General features: G+C 42.0%; 1 protein-coding gene and 1 long non-coding RNA gene across 4 annotated transcripts in view; one reads left to right on the plus strand and one right to left on the minus strand.

Moving 5' to 3' along the window:
- Window positions 1-13550, minus strand: part of LOC118395802 (early endosome antigen 1-like) — a 42981-nt gene extending 29431 nt beyond the window's left edge. For 2 of the 3 annotated variants that reach the window (XM_035789739.2, XM_035789738.2), the window contains exons 1-8: window positions 13407-13550; window positions 8031-8108; window positions 7780-7892; window positions 3531-3585; window positions 3361-3426; window positions 3059-3098; window positions 2224-2328; window positions 846-967 (exon numbers count right to left, since the gene is read on the minus strand). In XM_035789739.2, the coding sequence (XP_035645632.1) occupies window positions 846-967; window positions 2224-2328; window positions 3059-3098; window positions 3361-3426; window positions 3531-3585; window positions 7780-7892; window positions 8031-8108; window positions 13407-13430 (603 nt within the window). In that variant the 5' untranslated portion in view covers window positions 13431-13550. Of the gene's footprint in view, window positions 1-845; window positions 968-2223; window positions 2329-3058; window positions 3099-3360; window positions 3427-3530; window positions 3586-4064; window positions 4198-7779; window positions 7893-8030; window positions 8109-13406 lie in introns of those variants that run through there. The other variant, XM_052465995.1, reaches the window with a different exon arrangement.
- LOC127908278 (uncharacterized) lies at window positions 12713-16782 on the plus strand. The gene is made up of 3 exons (XR_008066556.1): window positions 12713-13008; window positions 13485-13570; window positions 15903-16782. It is a non-coding gene; the product is annotated as an uncharacterized LOC127908278 (long non-coding RNA).
- Window positions 16783-20566: the final 3784 nt, after the last annotated feature.

The following is a 20566-nucleotide window of genomic DNA, read 5'->3' on the forward strand; positions in this document are numbered from 1 at the left end:
AGGTTGACTCCGTCTGCCTGGTGGCCGACCTGCCTATACTGTGCCCCTCCCCTCTTTCTCCGTCCCTTGCTAACTTGCTATGAAAGATGCAAGCGTTTGTGTTCTCGGATGTACGGCAACTAATCAGTATCCTCCATTCCAAAGATACTGAATCTTAGGAGCCGATTCCTAGCAGAATCTAAATCTTGACACTCAGAAATGAGAGTTGACCTGCAAGAAGTCGAGGAATTTATTCGTTGGTAGACGTCATTGTCGTTAACAGTTGGAAAAACGGCAGAGAAAGACAAGTGTCAGCAGCGAAGTCCTGTACGGCAATACTTTGGGAAATGAGAAGGAAATTAATGCTTTGCAGGGTGGAATTGAGTTACAGCAATGGTAGTACAGGTGAAATGCTAAACCGTCTGAAAAGGGATGCCCTGTGAGACCTAAACCATTGCTGGTAGGAGTGCAGCTGCATTGTGAATTCACATGGAATTGTATGAATTTTTCTTTATTGCTTTAATGGAAAACCAATACATTTCATTTCAAACATTAAAGAAAAAAAATAATTTTGTCACATCCCTATTTACCAACAGGTAATGAGTAAGTGGTGAAAATAAAACCCGCAAAAAAGTTATCTGGGAGTAAAATATAGGCTACATGCAAATTATTATCAGTGCTCATCAATGAACGTATACTTATTCTCAAATATTGTACAACAGTGTGTTAATATTTTAGTGCACTGTGACATGTCCATAGCTGTACAGTATGTATAGAAAGTGTCCTACATGTATGTGTGCATGCGTATATGCATGACTGTGCGTGTGTGTATGCTTGTCTGCGTGTATACAGTCTCTGTTAGTTACCAGTTCTGTGTGTAGCCGGTCCTTGTCCTGCCTCTCGCTCTGCAGCTCCTGGATCAGGTTGGCCAGCCTCTGGTCTGCAGCCTCCCTCAGGCTCTTTTCCTCATCATAACGAGACTTGATGTCTGTCAGGGTCACCAACATACCCATGTTATATTGAATATCCCTTCACAGAACAAAGTATAACATCACCATTTATCTTCCATCCTAACCCTAACCTCTGAGCTAGTCACTGTACAATACCTGCCCATGGAACATTACACAGTGTATAGTGACATTAAAATGGTTGTTCAATCAAAGCTGCTTTAGATGAGCTAAATGAACTACAGTAAGCTCCAAAAGTACTGGGACAGTGACATGTTTTGGTATTTTGGCTCTATACTGCACTGTCAGCTTTAAATTTTAGGGTATTTTCATCCATATAATTTCGAAATGACAGTACTTTTTGTGCATAGCCCCCCCCCATTTTAGGGCACCAAAAGTATTGGGACAAATTCACTTACATGTGTATTAATGGTTACATCAAGTTTGTGACTCTACAAACTTGTTGGATGCATTTTCTGTTTGTTTTGTTTGTGTTTCAGATTATTTTGTGCCCAATAGAAATTAAAATGGTAAATAATGTATTGTGTCATTTGATAATGATGAGTGAGAAAGTTATACGTACATATATATCATACCCAAGACTTGCTAACCTCTCACCATTACAATAACAGGGAGGTTAGCATTTTGTATCCGTAATCATGGTAGCATCCACATTAACGTAGATGCATATAAAATATATTCTATTCTTATTGACAATAAAAGTGACAATTACATTATTTACCATGAATTTCAATAGGGCACAAAATCTGAAACACAACCAAAACAAACAGCAAATGCATCCAACAACTTTGTAGTCACAAGTTTGATGTAATCATTGCATAATAGGAAAATGGGACCAAATACTAAACTTTTGACTACGTTAATACACAAGTTAACTGGTCCCAATACTTTTGGTCCCCTAAAATGGGGGGACTACACTATATACTAAAAGTGCTGTACTTTCTAAACAGTTCACCCGATATGGATGAAAATACCCTCAAATTAAAGGTGACCGTCTGCACTTTAACCGCTTCGTCATTGTATCATTTCAAATCTAAAGTGCTGGAGAACAGCGCCAAAACAACAAAAAATGAGTCACTGTCCCAATACTTTTAGAGCTCACTGTATATCTCAGACTCCACTGAACACAACACAATATATTCACAATATGACCCAGATACAAAGAGTGGAGAATAATATCCAATATGGTTTCTAACAGAGCAGCCAGCAGCACACAGTGCTCCCAGTCACACAGACTCTGGATTTAAAGATAGCTGCCAGGCTGCCACACACTAACCTACTATCTCTGTGGCCAGCTGGGCAGCCTTCTGCTCAAACAGGTCTTTCATCTGCTTGATGTTGAACTTCTCCGTCTCCGCCTGGTTCAGCTTAACCGCCAGGGCTGCACAGAGTAACGGAAAGGAATGAGCAACAACGAGAAAAGAATTCAAGAACTGGGTCATGATCATTTGAGCATACCATAAAACATTGTGCAAGGGAAAATGAAAACAAACATTTCTTATTGGAAGATTACATATAAACTCAGCAAAAAAAGAAACATCCGCTCACTGTCAACTGCATTTATTTTCAGGAATCTTAAAATGTGTGGTCTGCCACTGCGAGGACGATCAGCTGTCCGTCCTGTCTCCCTGTAGCACTGTCTTAGGCGTCTCACAGTACGGACATTGCAATGTATTGCCCTGGCCACATCTGCAGTCCTCATACCTCCTTGCAGCATGCCTAAGGCACATTCAAGCAGAGGAGCAGGGACCCTGGGCATCTTTCTTTTGGTGTTTTTCAGAGTCAGTAGAAAAGCCTCTTTAGTGTCCTAAGTTTTCATAACTGTAACCTTAATTGCCTACTGTCTATAAGATGTTAGTGTCTTATTGACCATTCCACAGGTGCATGTTCATTACTTATTTATGGTTCATTACTTGTTAAACCATGAGAAACAGTGTTTAAACCCTTTACAATGAAGATCTGTGAAGTTATTTTGATTTTTACTAATTATCTTTAAAAGACAAGGGTGCTGAAAAATGGAGGTTTCTTTTTTTGCTGAGTTTCATACTTCTCTGTTTCGGGAAGGTTTTCTTCTGTTTGTGGCTTAATGAACATGATCCTAAATCACTCACCAGAATCCTCTGAGCCTGCCTGGCCGTCATTATGTTGACCCTGAAACGAGAGGAACACTGATATGTCCATACCAGCTAAGCAGTGTATCACACAGAAGAACTGGTTAATTGTCTAAATTGATTGTAGTTTGCTATTCTATCATCGGTTGGCTGTTACCGGAGAACCCTTATTTCATGTCAACTCCCTCAGGTATTCTGGTAAGATGAGAGAAGCCATGAAAAATGAATATTCAAATGTTGAATTTCTACGGGAGTGGCTGTAATGAGATATCATTTGATAGTAAACATCTTAGAGGAATTACTTGCTTCAGGTGTCCTTGCACTTTGTCCAGCTCCTTCTTCAGCTCACCAGAGAACCATCGCTCCTCCTGATAGATACACACGCGTGCGCACACATACGTTACGCAGTGAAGAGCAATAAACCTAAAATTCTCTATTGGCCTAATCTCTCCCCAAAAATGTATGATGGTACCTTGAGCGAGGTCTGCATTTCTTGCAACTCTTGCCGGAGAAGAATAAAGTCTTCCCTGGAGGAGGAAAGGAGAAGGACATTTACCTGAAATGTGTATTATTATTCTGAATGTATACTGGACATTTTGTAATTACAGTACAAGTTCAAAAAGAAGAAAGTAAGGCAATAATGACGATTATGATAGGAGCTACAGTTGAAGTCGGAAGTTTACATACATTTAGGTTGGAGTCATTAAAACTTGTTTTTCAACCACTCCACAAATTTCTTGTTAACAAACAATAGTTCTGGTAAGTCAGTTAGGACATCTTCTTTCTGCATGACACAAGTCATTTTTACAACAATTGTTTACAGATAGATAATTTCACTGTGTCACAATTCCAGTGGGTCAGAAGTTGACATACACTAAGTTGACTGTGCCTTTAAACAGCTTGGAAAATTGCAGAAAATTATGTCATGGTTTTAGAGGCATCTGATAGGCTAATTGACATCATGAGTCAATTGGAGGTGTACCTGTGGATGTGTTTCAAGGCCTACCTTCAAACTCAGTGCCTCTTTGCTTGACATCATGGGAAAATCAAAAGAAATCAGCCAAGACCTCAGAAAAAGAATTGTAGACCTCCACAAGTCTGGTTCATCCTTTCCAAACGCCTGAAGGTACCACGTTCATCTGTACAAACAATAGTACGCAAGTATAACCACCATGGGTCCACGCAGCCAGCACACCGCTCAGGAAGGAGACACGTTCTGTCTCCTAGAGATAAACATACTTTGGTGCGAAAAGTGAAAATCAATCCCAGAAATCAATCCCAGAACAACAGCAAAGGACCTGGTGAAGATGCTGGAGGAAACAGGCACAAAAGTACCTATAGCCACAGTAAAACGAGTCCTATATCTACATAACCAGAAAGGCCGCTCAGCAAGGAAGAAGCCACTGCTCCAAAACCACCATAAAAAAGCCAGACTACGGTTTGCAACTGCACATGGGGAGAAAGATCATACTTTTTGGAGAAATGTCCTCTGATCTCTGGTCTGATGAAACAAAAATAGAACTGTTTGGCCATAATGACCATCGTTATGTTTGGAGGAAAAAGGGAGAGGCTTGCAAGCTGAAGAACACCATCTCAACCTTGAAGCATGGGGGTGGCAGCATCATGTTGTGGGGGTGAGCGATGGCCAAACCCCATAGGTAAGATGCAGTAGATGGTATAGAGTACAGTATATACATATGAGATGAGTAGTGTAGGGTATGTAAACATGATATAAAGTGGCATTGTTTAAAGTGACAAGTGATACATTTATTACATCCAATTTTTTATTATTAAAGTGGCTAGAGATTTGAGTCAGTATGTTGGCAGCAGCCACTCAATGTTAGTGATGGCTGTTTAACAGTCTGATGGCCTTGAGATAGACCTGAAAAAGACCTGAAAAACAGCTTCTCTCGGTCCCAGCTTTGATGCAACTGTACTGGCCTTGCGGGGTGAACAGGCAGTGGCTCGGGTGGTTGTTGTCCTTGATGATCTTTATGGCCTTCATGTGACATCAGGTGGTGTAGGTGTCCTGGAGGGCAGGTAGTTTGCCCCCGGTGATGCGTTGTGCAGATCTCACTACCCTCTGGAGAGCCTTATGGCCTGACGGGATGCTCTCAATTGCGCATCTGTAAAAGCTTGTGAGTGTTTTAGGTGACAAGCCAAATTTCTTCAGCCTCCTGAGGTTGAAGAGGAGCTGTTGCGCCTTCTTCACCACACTGTCTGTGTGGGTGGACCATTTCAGTTTGTCCGTGATGTGTATGCAGAGGAACTTAAACCTTTCCACCTTCTCCACTACTGTCCTGTCAATGTGGATAGGGGGGTGCTCCCTCTGCTGTTTCCTGAAGTCCATGATCATCTCCTTTGTTTTGTTGACGTTGAGTGGGAGGTTATTTTCCTGACACCACACTCCGAGGGCCCTCACCTCCTCCCTGTAGGCCGTCTCATCATTGTTGGTAATCAAGCCTACCGCTGTAGGGTCGTTTGCAAACTTGATGATTGAGTTGAAGGCGTGCTTGGCCACGTAGTCATGGAACCCCAGGTAGCCTAGCCAGCATTTGTTCATAATATGCTACCTCCAAGATTGATTATATCCACTGTTTCAGAGTAGGAACTGCTGTAATGATACCAACAATGATCAGTGCAAATTCCTCATTAGGCAGGGTAGCCTAGTGGTTAGAGCATTGGACTAGTAACCGAGCATTGGACTAGGTTGCAAGTTTAAACCCCCGAGCTGACAAGGTACAAATCTGTCGTTCTGCCCCTGAACAGGCAGTTAACCCACTGTTCCTAGGCCGTCATTGAAAATAAGAATTTGTTCTTAACTAACTTGCCTAGTAAAATAAAGGTAAAATAAAAATATGAAAATAACATTTGTTACATGATGTAACTCTGTTCTTTCGCCAACGATACTCCCATATTCTCTGTGAAACTGAGAACCAATCCTCCAGATATTTCAAAACATCCTTCCAGAAAGGTAGCACTAATGTACATTGCGTGTATAAAAATGTCCCTGTGTCTTTTTGTCATTTCCAACACAGAGAATTGTTGGTCTTCTTATGAAGCCTTGTTGGGGTCCAATAAAACCTGAGTTATCCTCTGGCTTCCTTTTTTCCTCCCTGAGCTGGACAAGCTCTTCAACCAGGTATCATCCTCAATTTCATACTTAAGGTCAATTTGCCATATTGTTCTGAGGTTTTTACAGTCTTTACTTTTCAGATAATAAATATTGAGTCAAAAAATGGCTGCTTTATGTTCGGGTAATTCCAAATACTTAGCTATTGGGTTATTTCCTGGATTTTGTTTTTGGTCGGTTAAAACATTCTCTCAATTGTAAATACAGTGGGAAGAACAAGTATTTGATAACCTGCTAAATCGGCAGTGTTTCTTACTTACAAAGCATGTAGAGGTCTGTAATTTTTATCATATGTACACTTCAAATGTGAGAGACGGAATCTAAAACAAAAATCCAGAAATTTTGGTTCTGTAGTATCTCTATCCTTCTTAGGAATCAGTGATATCAAAGCCTCATTAAAGGTATCCGGAAGGGAGCCATTTTTAAATGCCTCTTGGTAAACCACTGTCAATACAGGTACAAGAATGTCAATATACTTTTTATAGTATTCTACAAAAATTCCATTCAGACCAGGTGGTTTCCCTGCTTTCATAGGTACAGTGAGATGGTGACTCTAACCTCCTCTTCTGTTATAGTACAGTCCAGGTCCTGTACCTGGCTATCTGATAATCTAGGTAATTATATACCAGACAAAAAAGTATCCATATCTGTGGGGCTCGCTGAAAAAGAGGATATATATAAATCTTCATAAAAATGTTGAAACACACTGTCACCATTTTACTGCCCTTCTTAATTGCTGGAATTACATTAGAAGTGTTCTGCATTTTTAGTTGTCTTGCTAGTAGCCTGCCTATCTTCTCACTTCCCTTATAAAACCTGGTTCTAAGTCTAAACAGCACATATTCAGCCTTTTTGTTATACATTTAGTGCAACTGAAATGTGAAATGTCTTGCCAAATTGCATCACCGCCTGGTGTGGCAACTGTTCGGCATCTGACCATAAGGCGCTACAGAGGGTAGTGCATACGCCCAGTACATCACTGGTGCCAAGCTTCCTGCCATGCAGGACCTATATACTAGGCGGTGTCAGAGGAAAGATTTTTTTTTTAATAGTCAAAGACTCCAATCACCCAAGTCAGAGACTGTTCTCTCTGCTACCGCACAGCAAGCGGTACCAGAGTCTAGGACCAAAAGGCTTCTTAAAAGCTTCTACCCCTAAGCCATAAAATCAATCAAATCAAATGGCCACCCGGGTTATTTTACATTGATCCCACACACCCCAATTGTTTTTTACACTGCTGCTACTCGCTGTTTATTATCTATGCATAGTCACTTTACCCCTACCTACATTAACAAACTACCACGACTAACCTGTACCCCCGCATATTGACTCGGTACCAGTACCCCCTGTATAAAGCCTCGCCATTGTTATTTTATTGTGTTACTTTTTATTATTTGTCTCTTTCTTGAACTGTTGGTTAAGGGCTTGTAAGTGAGTACTCGGTGCATGTGACAAATAGTTTGTTCTGATTTTATGCTTTTGCAGCGGCTAATGCGGATCCTAATAAATACCAAAAATACCAAGAGGACAGGACAACTAAGTATCCTTATAGTGTGCTACAGTAAAGCCAGGAAGACAGTGGTCTTACCGGCCAGGGCCCATGCTGGGGGGCTGGTCTCCTGAATCGTGGTACAGTTCATAGTGCTTAAACAGCTCCTCTGCAGAGTTGTGGGACTTCATGCACTGGGGACAGATGAATCCCTGCACACAGACATAGGCTAGACATGATCAGACTACGGAATACAGGATAGGGATCATGGCCCCACAACTAAAACGTTCAGTGGTACAGTAGTACAGTAGTCCATCGGGTGAGTTACACAAGTAAGAGACACGTGTTACCTCAGAGGTCTGGTCATTGTTGAGGTCTGCACTGGGCTGGTCTGACTCAGAGTTCTGGGAGCCTCCTTTCCCAGGAGTCTGTGGGAGGGACAGAAGACAAAGGAGGGAGGTGACATAGTCAAATTAAAATGAGTCACAGCAGTGGACATCCTGTTAAGCCATCCATTCGCTGAAATCTACCCAAACAAGTAGCGTTGGCATGTAATGGGTATTGAAGAACAGCTCTGTGAGATACATTTGACACATCGCCCATAACTGGCTGAGAGACTTCCATTTTTTAACTGTTAATAAATTCATTTATGTGGGGCTGCATCACAAGGGAGTGTATCTGAGTCAGACCGAGAGAGCGACAGAGCTAAGCTTTACCTGCACTTGGCACTTCCACTTGTGTCACCTCAGGACAGAGGGCTGAAACAGAACGCCCCTTAACAGGAGTGCTACTCCTCACACACAAAGATGAATGAATCTAGTCTATATCTAAGGAGTCCAAAAGCACAACTCAAAGCAGTAGGCTAGGCCTACTGGGCTAGATGTGGGCTACTTTCTTACTGTCTGACTGACTAATTGTCAACATTGAGTGTAGAGAAGTAATTCAGTTCACATGATAAAGATTAGACAAAAGAAGAAGGCAGTGTAATCTTCAACTATGTATGGAATTTAGGGAATATTTTTTATTTTTTAAAGATAATATTGAATAAATATCCATTTAGGTTAGCTATGGTGGGTGGGTTTGTGCTATCTCCTGCAGCTCTACAGTGCCACTGCAGAGTCTGTGACCGAATTATTGGACATAATATACTCTACAGGAATATCAAAGTTCCAGTGGGATATCTGCTACTTTTAGAGTTATGATCCAATTTGTAAGAATGAACAGAGTGCATGTAAATTTGTTGTCAAAATGGTCACCCTCTGCTGGTGATTTGAAGGATGTGCAATGACAAGTAAATGGGAGAGTGTTGACTGATTAGGCTACATTGCCTACTATGCCAATTTCTCTGTTTAAAAAGTGGGCCATAACTTTAATAAAAGTAGCAGAGATCACATTTTGTAACTTTGATATGCCGTAGAGTATATTAAGTTCAACAATATATAGAACAATTTGCCAAATCGCAAACAGTATATTTTCAATATTCATGTTTATATGTTAATTTATGAATATTGAAAAATATAAGACAATTGTTATTGAAAACAAAATACTACTCATATTCCAGAGCAAGTTGTAGAGCTTCATATGACATCATTTTTTTTGAGGCACCTACAGATGAAACATTAGGGAATTAATCTTAATTAAAGGAGGCCTGGGTAAGGCAAAAATGGCACGTATATAATATGCAATTTTTTGTTAATTATTTCTCAAATATGCTTTTAGATATAAATGTAAAACATTTGTCAATAATCCTTCCTCCAAAGGAACATTTAATGGATTACATACATGTCCTGAAAACCATGGTATTAAAAATGCACTATGCCAAAATCGCTCCACCATTTCCTGGTTGCTAATATTTTAATAGTTCGCCTAATTTCAGTTTGTGAGATAAAACAAGCAAGTATAGTGTAGATATGCACTATGCTGCCAGGGGTACACCAAATAAAAATGTGATACACCTGCCCTCAAATACACCTCTGCTGTTTTCAACCAAGATCTCAGCGATCACTGCCTCATTGCCTGCATCCCTAATGGATCTGCGGTCAAACGACCACCCCTTATCACTGTCAAACGCTCCCTAAAACAGTTCAGCGAGCAGGCCTTTCTAATCGACCTGGCCGGGGTATCCTGGAATGATACTGACCTCATCCCGTCAGTAGAGGATGCCTGAATATAAATAAGCATGCTCCATTCAAAAAATGTAGACCCAGGAACAGATATAGCTCTTGGTTCACTCCAGACGTGACTGCCCTCGACCAGCACAAAAACATCCTGTGGCGTACTGCATTAGCATCGAATAGCCCCCGTGATATGCAACTTTTCAGGGAAGTTAGGAACCAATATACACAGGCAGTTAGGAAAGCTAAGCCTAGCTTTTTCAAACAGAAATTTGCATCCTGTAGCACAAAAATCAAAAAAGTTCTGGGACACAGTAGAGTCCATGGAGAATAAGCGCACCTTCTCCCAGCTGCCCACTGCACTGAGGCTAGGAAACACTGTTACCACCGATAAATACACTATAATAGAGAATTTCAATAAGCATTTGTCCTCGGCTGGCCATGCTTTCCACCTGGCTACCCCTACCCCGGTCAACTGCCCGGCACCCCCCACAGCAACTCGCCCAAGCCTCCCCCATTTCTCTTTCACCCAAATCCAGATGGCTGATGTTCTGAAAGAGCTGCAAAATCGGGACCCCTACAAATCACCCAGGCTAGACAATCTGGACCCTCTCTTTCTAAAATGATCTGCCGAAATTGTTGCAACCCCTATTACTAGCCTGTTCAACCTCTTTCGTATCTTCTGAGATCCCCAAAGATTGGAAAGCTGCCGCAATCATCCCCCTCTTCAAAGGTGATGACACTAGACCCAAACTGCTACAGACCTATATCTATCCTACCCTGCCTTTCTAAGGTCTTCAAAATCCAAGTTAACAAACAGATTATCGACCATTTCAAATCCCACCGTACCTTCTCCGCTATGCAATCTGGTTTCAGAGCAGGTCATGGGTGCACCTCACCACATTCTTATCGGCAGACTAAACAGCCTTGGTTTCACCTGGTTCACCAACTACTTCTCTGATAGAGTTCAGTGTGTCAAATTGAAGGGCCTGTTGTCTGGACCTCTGGCAGTCTATGGGGGTGCCACAGGGTTAAATTCTTGGGACGACTCGCTTCTCTGTATACATCAATGATGTCACTCTTGCTGCTGGTGATTCTCTGATCCACCTCTACGCAGATGACTCCATTCTGTACACTTCTGGCCCTTCTTCAGACAAACTAACCTCCAGACGAGCTTCAATGCCGTACAACTATCCTTCCGTTGCCTCCAACTGCTTTTAAATGCAAGTAAAACTAAATGCATGCTCTTCAACCGATCGCTGCCCACACCTGCCCGCCCGTCCAGCATCACTACTCTCTTAGAATATGTGGACAACTACAAATACCTAGGTGTCTGGTTAGACTGTAAACTCTCCTTCCAGACTCACATTAAGCATCTCCAATCCAAAATTAAATCTAGAATTGGCTTCCTATTTCGCAACAAAGCCTCCTTCAATCATGCTGCCAAAGATACCCTTGTAAAACTGACCACCCTACCGATCCTTGACTTCGGCGATGTCATTTACAAAATAGCCTTCAATACCCTACTCAATAAATTGGATGCAATCTATCACAGTGCCATCCGTTTTGTCACCAAAGTCTCATATACTACCCACCATTGCGACCTGTACGCTCTCGTTGGCTGGCCCTCGCTTCATACTCGTCGTCAAACCCACTGGCGCCAGGTCATCTACAAGTCTCTGCTTGGTAAAGCCTCGCCTTATCTCAGCCACGCCTTTCCTTCCAGTTCTCTGCTGCCAATGACTGGAATGAACTGCAAAAATCAATGAAGCTGGAGACTCATATCTCCCTCACTAGCTTTAAGCACCAGCTGTCAGAGCAACTCACAGATCACTGCACCTGTACATAGCCCATCTGTAATAGTAATCCAACTACATCATCCCCATACTGTATCTATTTATCTTGCTCCTTTGCACCCCAGTATCTCTACTTGCACATTTACCTTCTGCACATCAATCACGCCAGTGTTTAATTGGTATGTTGAAATTACTTCACCACCATGGCCTATTTACTCCCTTATCTTACCTCATTTGCACACACGGTATATAGAATGTTTCTACTGTATTATTGACTGTATGTATGTTTATTCCATGTGTCAAACTGCTTTACTTAATTCTTGGCCAGGTTGCAGTTGTAGATGAGAACTTGTTATTATTATTTGTGCCCTGGTCCTATAAGAGCTCTTTGTCACTTCCCACGAGCCGGGTTGTGACAAAAACTCACAGTCATTCTTATGTTCAATAAATGTATTATATAGTGTGTGTGTGTTGCAGGCTTACAATGATGGCAAAAAAACAACATTTGAGATTGTGCTGACCCTGGTGCAGCTGGAGGTTGAAAGTTTGAAGGGATACAGGACTATAAAAAGTTTGGGAACCACTCGCGTAGAGGATCATTGTACCATCTAAACATCTGAAATATATTTTCCATTACCAAAAATATTGTATTTTCATTTGTTTGAAGGTGGTGTACAAAAACGAAAGTAAAATATGAAAACAGGAAGCACATAGATCTACAACTTCTTAGACTTGCTTTCAATGATAATGACAGTTCTATAACTCACATTTCTATGAGAATGTTGGCAGGTCACCCTAAAATGTACATATTGCAGCTTGAAAAATGTGTATCCTGGTTTCAAGAGGAATTATCCATTTCCATAGGGGAAAGGGAAAATCGACCGAATGTGAAATGAAAGTGAAATGCAGGATGTGACAGAATTTAGCAAATGACCGGCCAAAACTGTTATGGTGACTAATAAGTAGGCTAAATATAAATATATGTAATGAATGAATGTGTATCTGTGGTTTAGCATGAACAACGAGCTGTTCACGAACACTGCAACAGGAAGTGTTGGGAAGGGGCTAACTTTTACAACACTCAATTGCTTTGATTTCACCAGTTTACCTAACTATCTCATGTTTTGGTGGCAAGCATGTACAGGACAAATAATTGGCGAAAGAAATGAGTACGTAAACTGTCAATGTCTTATGACACATAATTTGGCCCTGATTCAGCAGCAGTGCCTGATATTGCCATGTAACGTTATAAGCCATTCATTGCTTGCATGTTTGTTAGCAAGCTAACTAGCTACTTGCATACCGGTAACTTAAAACGAGAAGGCTAACCAAAGATAGTGGACAAATTAAGAGGTCTCCCTCAAACCGTTAACCAAAAGGTCACAGTTCCAGTCTACTTAATGGGTGTCGTTGGATAGGTAATTGTTCTAAAGTTACCATTTGAGCGAACAAGTTCTCGCCATGCCCATGGGCATCTTCCAAAAAGCTTAGCTAGGTAGCTGTAACGTTAGCTACTAGCCGGGCAGTTTACGTAACGTATCGCTACATTTTAACATTAGCCATAAGCCAGACTGAGCTAGTAAGCACATTGTACCAACCATATATTTATCTCCACGGTACCAACACACTAGCTGTCTACTACTGTTCAAACTGACTGTAGTTTATATACGTGAACATTTGATGCTAGCTAGGCCCGTTTTGTTGTGTCGGCCTGACTGGCTGACAACAGACACAGAGCGCAGGCCTGTGCAACACAAGGAAAGCGACTTGGTATCATATAAACTGTACGCCTGCCGCTTTGATTCTGGAATCTTACCATTTGAAGTATCCGTCTAAGCATGCTCGATATCGATTTATGTTTGACTGTAAAATGAAATACGATTAATGTTCCAAGGGAAAAGTTTACGCCCGTTGTTGGTTCTCGGAACACCTGACCAAGCCCGCTGCTTTTGGGGCGGGGCAGAGCTCAGCCTGAGTGAGGTAAGGGCTACATTCAAGACATTTAATTGTTTTCAAACGTTGGATAGCCGGTGACTTTACTGTATTTCAGAGGGCAACAGAACCCCATCATAGAGATAGTTGGAGGACTAAACTTGGATATAACCCATTTTAGCAAGTACATTGCAGTTGAGGGCTTTCACCATTTTAAAGTATTCAACTGGGTGGGGATTTATTTGGGTTGGGAGCGATCAGCCAATCATCAGATCATTGTCTTCTTCTTCAAATTGGGTGCTATGGTTTGTAAATGTCTTTAAGCTACAGTATATCATTGCCATAGTGGCCAGAATAAATGACACACAAGATTTGGTTCACAACTCCAGCACTGTAAATCACCTATATTAGCTTTACACTTTTTTTCAAACACAAAAGAAGAAGAAAATTGACTACTTTAAAATGGAGCCTCAATGGTGCTGTCACAGACACCATAATGGCACAGATACAAAGATGAGACCTCTTTCCATCTGTATGGGCTCCAGTGACATACTAGTGTGTGCATGCTTTTGTTATAGCCATGTTCTAACACCTGATTCAATCAATTGATCACAGGCTTTATTTTCAAAGCATATTTTTTTTCAATTTCAGTAGCAAACATTGGGAGTCAGGATAACAATAGGGAATGTTTAACCCCAAGGAAACGTAACTACAATTTAACTCCCTTGGGGAAGTTTGTCATGGACTAGGATGGTTAGTCCCCTGTTTATTGACCATATGCTTTCTTGAATTTAACCCTCTCAAGAATCTGCTGAGGTAAGAGTTGTGGGGCTCCCGAGTGGTGCACAGGTCTAAGGCACTGCATCTCAGTGTTAGAAGCGTCACTACAGACCCTGTTTCGATTCCAAGCTGTATCACAAGTGGCCGTGATTGGGAGTCCCGTAGTAGTAATATTAGTACCAGAGGGATCCTTGTTATTTGCTGTCTGAAAAGCTCAAATAAATTAATAAAGTGATCACAAGACATGTTATGGGCTAGTAAGGAAGGCAAATTCAAGTCAGACCAGCCCCTGGTCTATACAGTTTAGGGTGAGAGTGACTTACAATGAGAGAAATGCATCTGAAGGATGTTTGAAAACTGTGGTATGTCACATTTAACTAATACATTTAATAACACATAAGCTGTAATCATCTACTTGGAGAAACTCAATCATTATTAAAAACATAGTTTGCCAGCAGCATACCACTGCTGGCTTGCTTCTGAAGCTAAGCAGGGTTGGTTCTGGTAAGTTCCTGGATGGGAGACCATATGCTGCTGGAAGTGGTGTTGGAGGTCCAGTATGAGGCACTCTTTCCTCTGGTCTAAAAAATATCCCAATGCCACAGGCCAGCGATTGGGGACACTGCCCTGTGCAGGGTGCTGTCTTTCAGATGGGATGTTAAACAGGTGTCCTGACTCTCTGAGGTCATTAAAGATTCCATGGCACTTATTGTAAGAGTAGGCTTGTTAACCCCGGTGTCCTGGCTAAATTCTCAATCTGGCCCTCAAATCATCACGGTCACCTAATAATCCCCAGTTTACAATTGGCTCATTCATCCCCCTCCTCTCCCCTGTAACTATTCCCCAGATTGTTGCTGCAAATGAGAATGTGTTCTCAGTTAACTTACCTGGTAAAATAACAGACAAATAAAAATAGTCCCGTTTTGATATTGAAATACAGTATCTTTATTTAAGCATGAGAGTGAAGAGCAGAGAACAAATTTGTGCATACCAATACAGTAAGTACATTGTGTAACCCTCAACCACTTTGATTGGAAAGATAAAATAATTATAAAATGCTATTTTAACGTCTTTCCTTGGCTTTGTGTAATATCATGGGAGTCGTTGCTTTCAGTTGTCTGACAAAGCCAGAGCTGATAGGTGACTGCCTCCTTTGCATTTGGTGAGTCGATCATGTCACTATGCTCTTGTTTATGCTATGTCCCATTTAATTTCTTCAAATTCTAATGATCTAGGAGGGAAGAGTGCCCTTGAAAAGACAATCATAGTTTTCAATAAAACTGTACATATTAAAAATCAAACCAAGTCGTTTTGGAAACATTTGCTAACCATATATTGCATCTTTGTCACATCTGCTCCTGCAAAGCCCTCTATTGCTCATCTTGTGTCTCCTTGATCTGCCGCCATTCCCCAGTACCCCACCCCCCTCTCTCTCTCTCTCTCTCTTACTCTCTCTCTCTGTGTGTGATTGTGTGGGCAGAGTCAGGTGTGCTGCAGTCAGAGCAGTCAATCTACGCGGCTAGCTGTTTGTTACTATTAGATCCTGTTAGCCTGTTGTGCCTGGTTTCCTTGCCTGACGCTGTTTTCCTCTCCACTATAGTTCCGCTCCCTCTGACCCTGGTCCCTGTCTCCAGTTCCACGTCTCGTCATCACTCTACTCTGTCCTGGATTCCCCACTCTACTACTCCCTTGGATTCCCTTCCGGACCTGCTTACCCTGTCCTAACCCCTCTCGCTCCAGCCTCAGCCTCCGCACCTGGTTTTCTGCAACCCACCCAAGCTTCCCCTGGTCTGCACTCCATCTTCCCCCTGTGTTTCAATAAATACCTTGGTTAATACATCCCAGTCCCCTCGTCTGAGTCTGCTCTTGGGTTCCCATGTTCCACTCCGTGTAACGATCTTCACATACAGTACATTTAAATACTATTCAAAACCATCATGGTGTCCTTGATCCGCCCTCTCAAAACTTTTTATTACAATCTTTTTCTCTTCCAGCAAATGTATAGCCTAGTTAAGCAGACTGACCACTGCCGCTCACGTATAGTTTAATTTCACTTGTCAAGTGAAATAAAATGTAAGCCATCACGTGATCAGGCTGGTTCTACCAGGCAAGCGAAATTATCTGTGCTAAAAGTATCTGTTTTCCCTCCCAGTGTACACATGCAAAGCCTATGAATGACACACAATACACAGGTTACTATGGTTGTAAAGGCACTTGATAGGACTCCACATTCCTAGCTTTAGATATAACTAATCCACATATTATGGTTCTTGATTCTGTGTTCCGTTTAAAATAGGTGTAAGTCATCGGCCTTTATGCTTTCACTGATCAATCATGTTGGCCCACACAGCAACAACAACTTAAATACGCTTAAGTTATGTCATAGCCCTCCCAGGTAAATATAAATGTAACTTGTAACATTTCTCACGTAAAAAAATATCCTTAGGTTATATCTAAAAATACATTTGTACAAACTCTTTGTTCTTGTGTAATACTGTGTGGTTGTAGAGAAGTGAACATCGTCTTTGGTTCATTGAATTATCATGTTTCTAGGCCAAGGCTCCTCTTTCAAACTCACTATGTAAACTAGCAAACAGCTAGTAAAGACAATATGATACTACTTATTACTATACAACAATATTAGGCTTAGTTGTGGTCAATTTGCAGTGTACAAATTATAGGAGGTTGTCTGAGGCACCGGCTCCTCCATCAGCCACAATGGGTTTGGCGGCTGGCTCGAGGCGCAAAAACTGCCGGACCTCCTCTGCCATTTCACTCTGCCATGTCACCAGCCATTATCATCGGCAGCTCTATGGTGAGAAACATCTCAGTTCCCGGAGCAAAAAAACTGCTATCCTGGAACACGAGTACAGGACATTACTAGGCTGCTTCATACCGTTCTACGACAGCTGCCGGGAGCTGACGCTGTCGTAGTCCATGTGGGGTCAAACAACATTAGGAGGGCTAGCTCGGAACTGCTGAAACTGGATTTTAAAGAACTGATTCTAGCTTTGAAAGACTCCAAAAAGTGGCCAATGATTTCAGGCCTCTCTTTCATTTTTGTTATGTGTCGCCAAACGGCCTATAAGAACTCTTTCACCTTCACGCTATGTGATTATGATGCTTATGTTTTTCTGTGATCATGGAGCTCAGCGGTGCTGTAGGCAACCGATCCTCGCTTGACCGAGTTCACCAACACAGAGACTGACAATCCACACTTGACTGTGCCAGTCAGATAACTTCATATTTAGCCCGGAACTTGATACATATTTAGGCGGGAGCCTCGATCCCGAAGCACAACGGGTCAGAGCCAATGCTAAGAATAACTTTCTCTCAAATCATTTTTAGCCGATACTGAGGCAATTGAAGCATACACTGAGACACACTGTGAAAATCCGTTATTTGCACACTGATTCTGTGGTGTACACAGGGTGTTGTTCCACCCATGTCAACAGGGTGAAAAACAACTCTGAGCCTCAGATGAGCACACACTTTGCATTATTTGCTTGGGAGATGAACATGCACTCACTGTCAGAAATTCAAACCAAGAGCATTGAAATCTCGACTTGCACGCTTTGGGGACGGAGGCTCCAGATTGTCATCAGATTAGTCTGCCATACAGATCAATGATCATTCCAAATGCTCCAGGTCTAATGATGGGTCTAACTCCACTTGTGATTCACTGCCCAATAAACGCTATCCTCACCTGGGCACAAATCTCAACGCACTGAGATGTGCAGGGAGATTATGTCACTGGACAGTCGTATGCCAACCATCCAGAGCACATCCTGGCCAGGCTTGCCCCACTGGTACCAAACCCAACCCCTACCTCTGAACTGAGCATCGTTGTTCAATTGGATGACACTAACGTACTGTCCACAGGAGTCTGGCATTTTTATGATGATGACGATTATGCTATGTACTACAGCTCTAGCATCGTCCAGTCCCAGCCTGCCGGCCTGGCAGTGATGGTCAGCCAGAAAATATCTTTATCTGAAATCATTGAGAGAGCAAGCAGGAACCTCAATGTGAAACATGTACCTACTGCCATGGCACCCACATCCAAGTTTGATTAATTCAGTTCTTCAAAGACAAACATTCATTCTGTTTTCAAAGACTTAATGTGAGCTCAAATGCAATTGGAGGATGCAAATGTCAGAACTCCTGCCATACCAAGCATATACACTCACTTAGCTACATTTCATAGTGCAGATGAGAATGTTTTTTGCCATTTCCTCTGTATGGACAAATCATTTGCTTCACTTGTTCAGCCTGCTTCTTTCCGTCATAGTTCAGACCATAGAAATAAGAATGAATAGAACGGGCTTGGGACTTCTAACCCTTGGAAATTTGACAGTTAAATTAATGGTTACACTCTCAATGGCTGCCTGGTATTGTGATGTAATAATTTCCATTGTATGGGTGCTGTGCTTTGGCAAAGTGGGTGTGGTTATATCCTGCCTGTTTGGCCCTGTCCAGGGGTATCGTCGGACGGGGCCACAGTGTCTCCCAACCCCTCCTGTCTCAGCCTCCAGTATATGCTGCAATAGTTTATGTGTCGGGGGGCTAGGGTCAGTCTGTTATATCTGGAGTATTTCTCCTGTCTTTTCCGGTGTCCTGTGTGAATTTAAGTATGCTCTCTCTAATTCTCTCTCGATTTTTCTCTCTATCTTTCTTTCTTTCTCTCACCCTCTCTCTCTCTCTCGGAGGAGGACCTGAGCCCTAGGACCATGCCTCAGGACTTCCTGGCCTGATGACTCCTTGCTGTCCCCAGTCCACCTGGTCGTGCTGCTTCTCCAGTTTCAACTGTTCTGCCTGTGGCTATGGAACCCTGACCTATTCACCGGACATGCTACCTGTCCCAGACCTTCTGTTTTCAATAAATAAATGCGATTTATTTAACCTGCCTTTAACCTGTCTCCTCCCATTCATCTACACTGATTGAAGTGGATTTAACAAGTTACATCAATAAGGGATCATAGCTTTCATCTGGTCATGGAAAGAGCAGGTATTCATAATGTTTTGTTCACTTAGTGTACACTTTCAATGTAGATGGGAAATTCTCGGGACAATAAGGAGGCCTGCGTCTTGTGATCTTAGCGTATGTGTAGGTATGTACGGCAGGACCAAATCGGAGAGATAGGTAGGAGCAAGCCCATGTAATGTTTTGTAGGTTAGCAGTAAAACCTTAAAATCAGCCCTAGCTTTAACAGGAAGCCAGTTTAGAGAGGCTAGCACTGGAGTAATATGATCAAATTTTTTGGTTCTAGTCAAGATTCTAGCAGCCGTATTTAAACTGAAGTTTATTTAGTGCATTATCAGGAAGCCAGAGAGTAGAGCATTGCAGTAGTCTAATCTAGAAGTGACAAAAGCATGGATTAGTTTTTCAGTATGGATTAGTTGGGGTTTTTTCACGATAAATTTCAGATTTTTGCAATGTTATAAAAATGGAAAAAAGCTGTCCTTGTAATATTCTTGGTATGTTCACCAAAAGAGAGATCAGGGTCCAAAGTATCACTGAGGTCCTTCACAGTTTTATTGAGATGACTGTACAACCATCAAGATGAATTGTCAGATCCAACAGCAGATCTCTTTGTTTCTTGGGACCTAGAACTAGCATCTCAGTTTAAAAGTAAAATTCAGAGGGTGTATGGGCAAGACTAAATATTTAAGAGCCTTTGAACAGGTTATGGTAGAATTGCCAGGCGCACCGATTTGTGTCAAGAACTGCAACGCTGCTGGGTTTTTCATGATAAACAGTTTCTATGTGAGCTCTCAGTCAAGACTGACTTTCTATTGGCTATTGTTTCAGCCAAGTATGTGGAGAATTACATGCACTCTCTACCTTTCCTTCATGCCTCACTTTAGCAGAAGATCAATCTAAGGTAGTGTTTCGGACAAATCCAGCATTCTTACCTAAGGTGCTTTCATCATCACATGCTAACCAGCCATAAAAAGCAGAAATTCACCCGTCTCCCCACTCCTCACAGGAGAGGTGTGAGTTGCATACACTTTGCCCGGTTAGGGCATTGAGTGCCTATCTTGCTGCAACAAGAACTGTTCGTCAAACAACAGTTTTTTGTGGATTATGGGGAGAACACTAAAGGGAGTGCTGTCTCAAAGCAGAGACTGGCACATTGGATTACCAACCAACTCAAGACAGCATGGTAGCACACTCCACCAGGGGTACGGCCACTTCATGGGCCCTGTTCAGAGGGGCCTCCCTGGACTCTATCTCTGCTGCTTCAAGTTGGGCACACCCAT

This window comes from Oncorhynchus keta, chromosome 17 (assembly GCF_023373465.1).
Source record: "Oncorhynchus keta strain PuntledgeMale-10-30-2019 chromosome 17, Oket_V2, whole genome shotgun sequence".
In the NCBI taxonomy this organism is placed as follows: domain Eukaryota; kingdom Metazoa; phylum Chordata; class Actinopteri; order Salmoniformes; family Salmonidae; genus Oncorhynchus; species Oncorhynchus keta.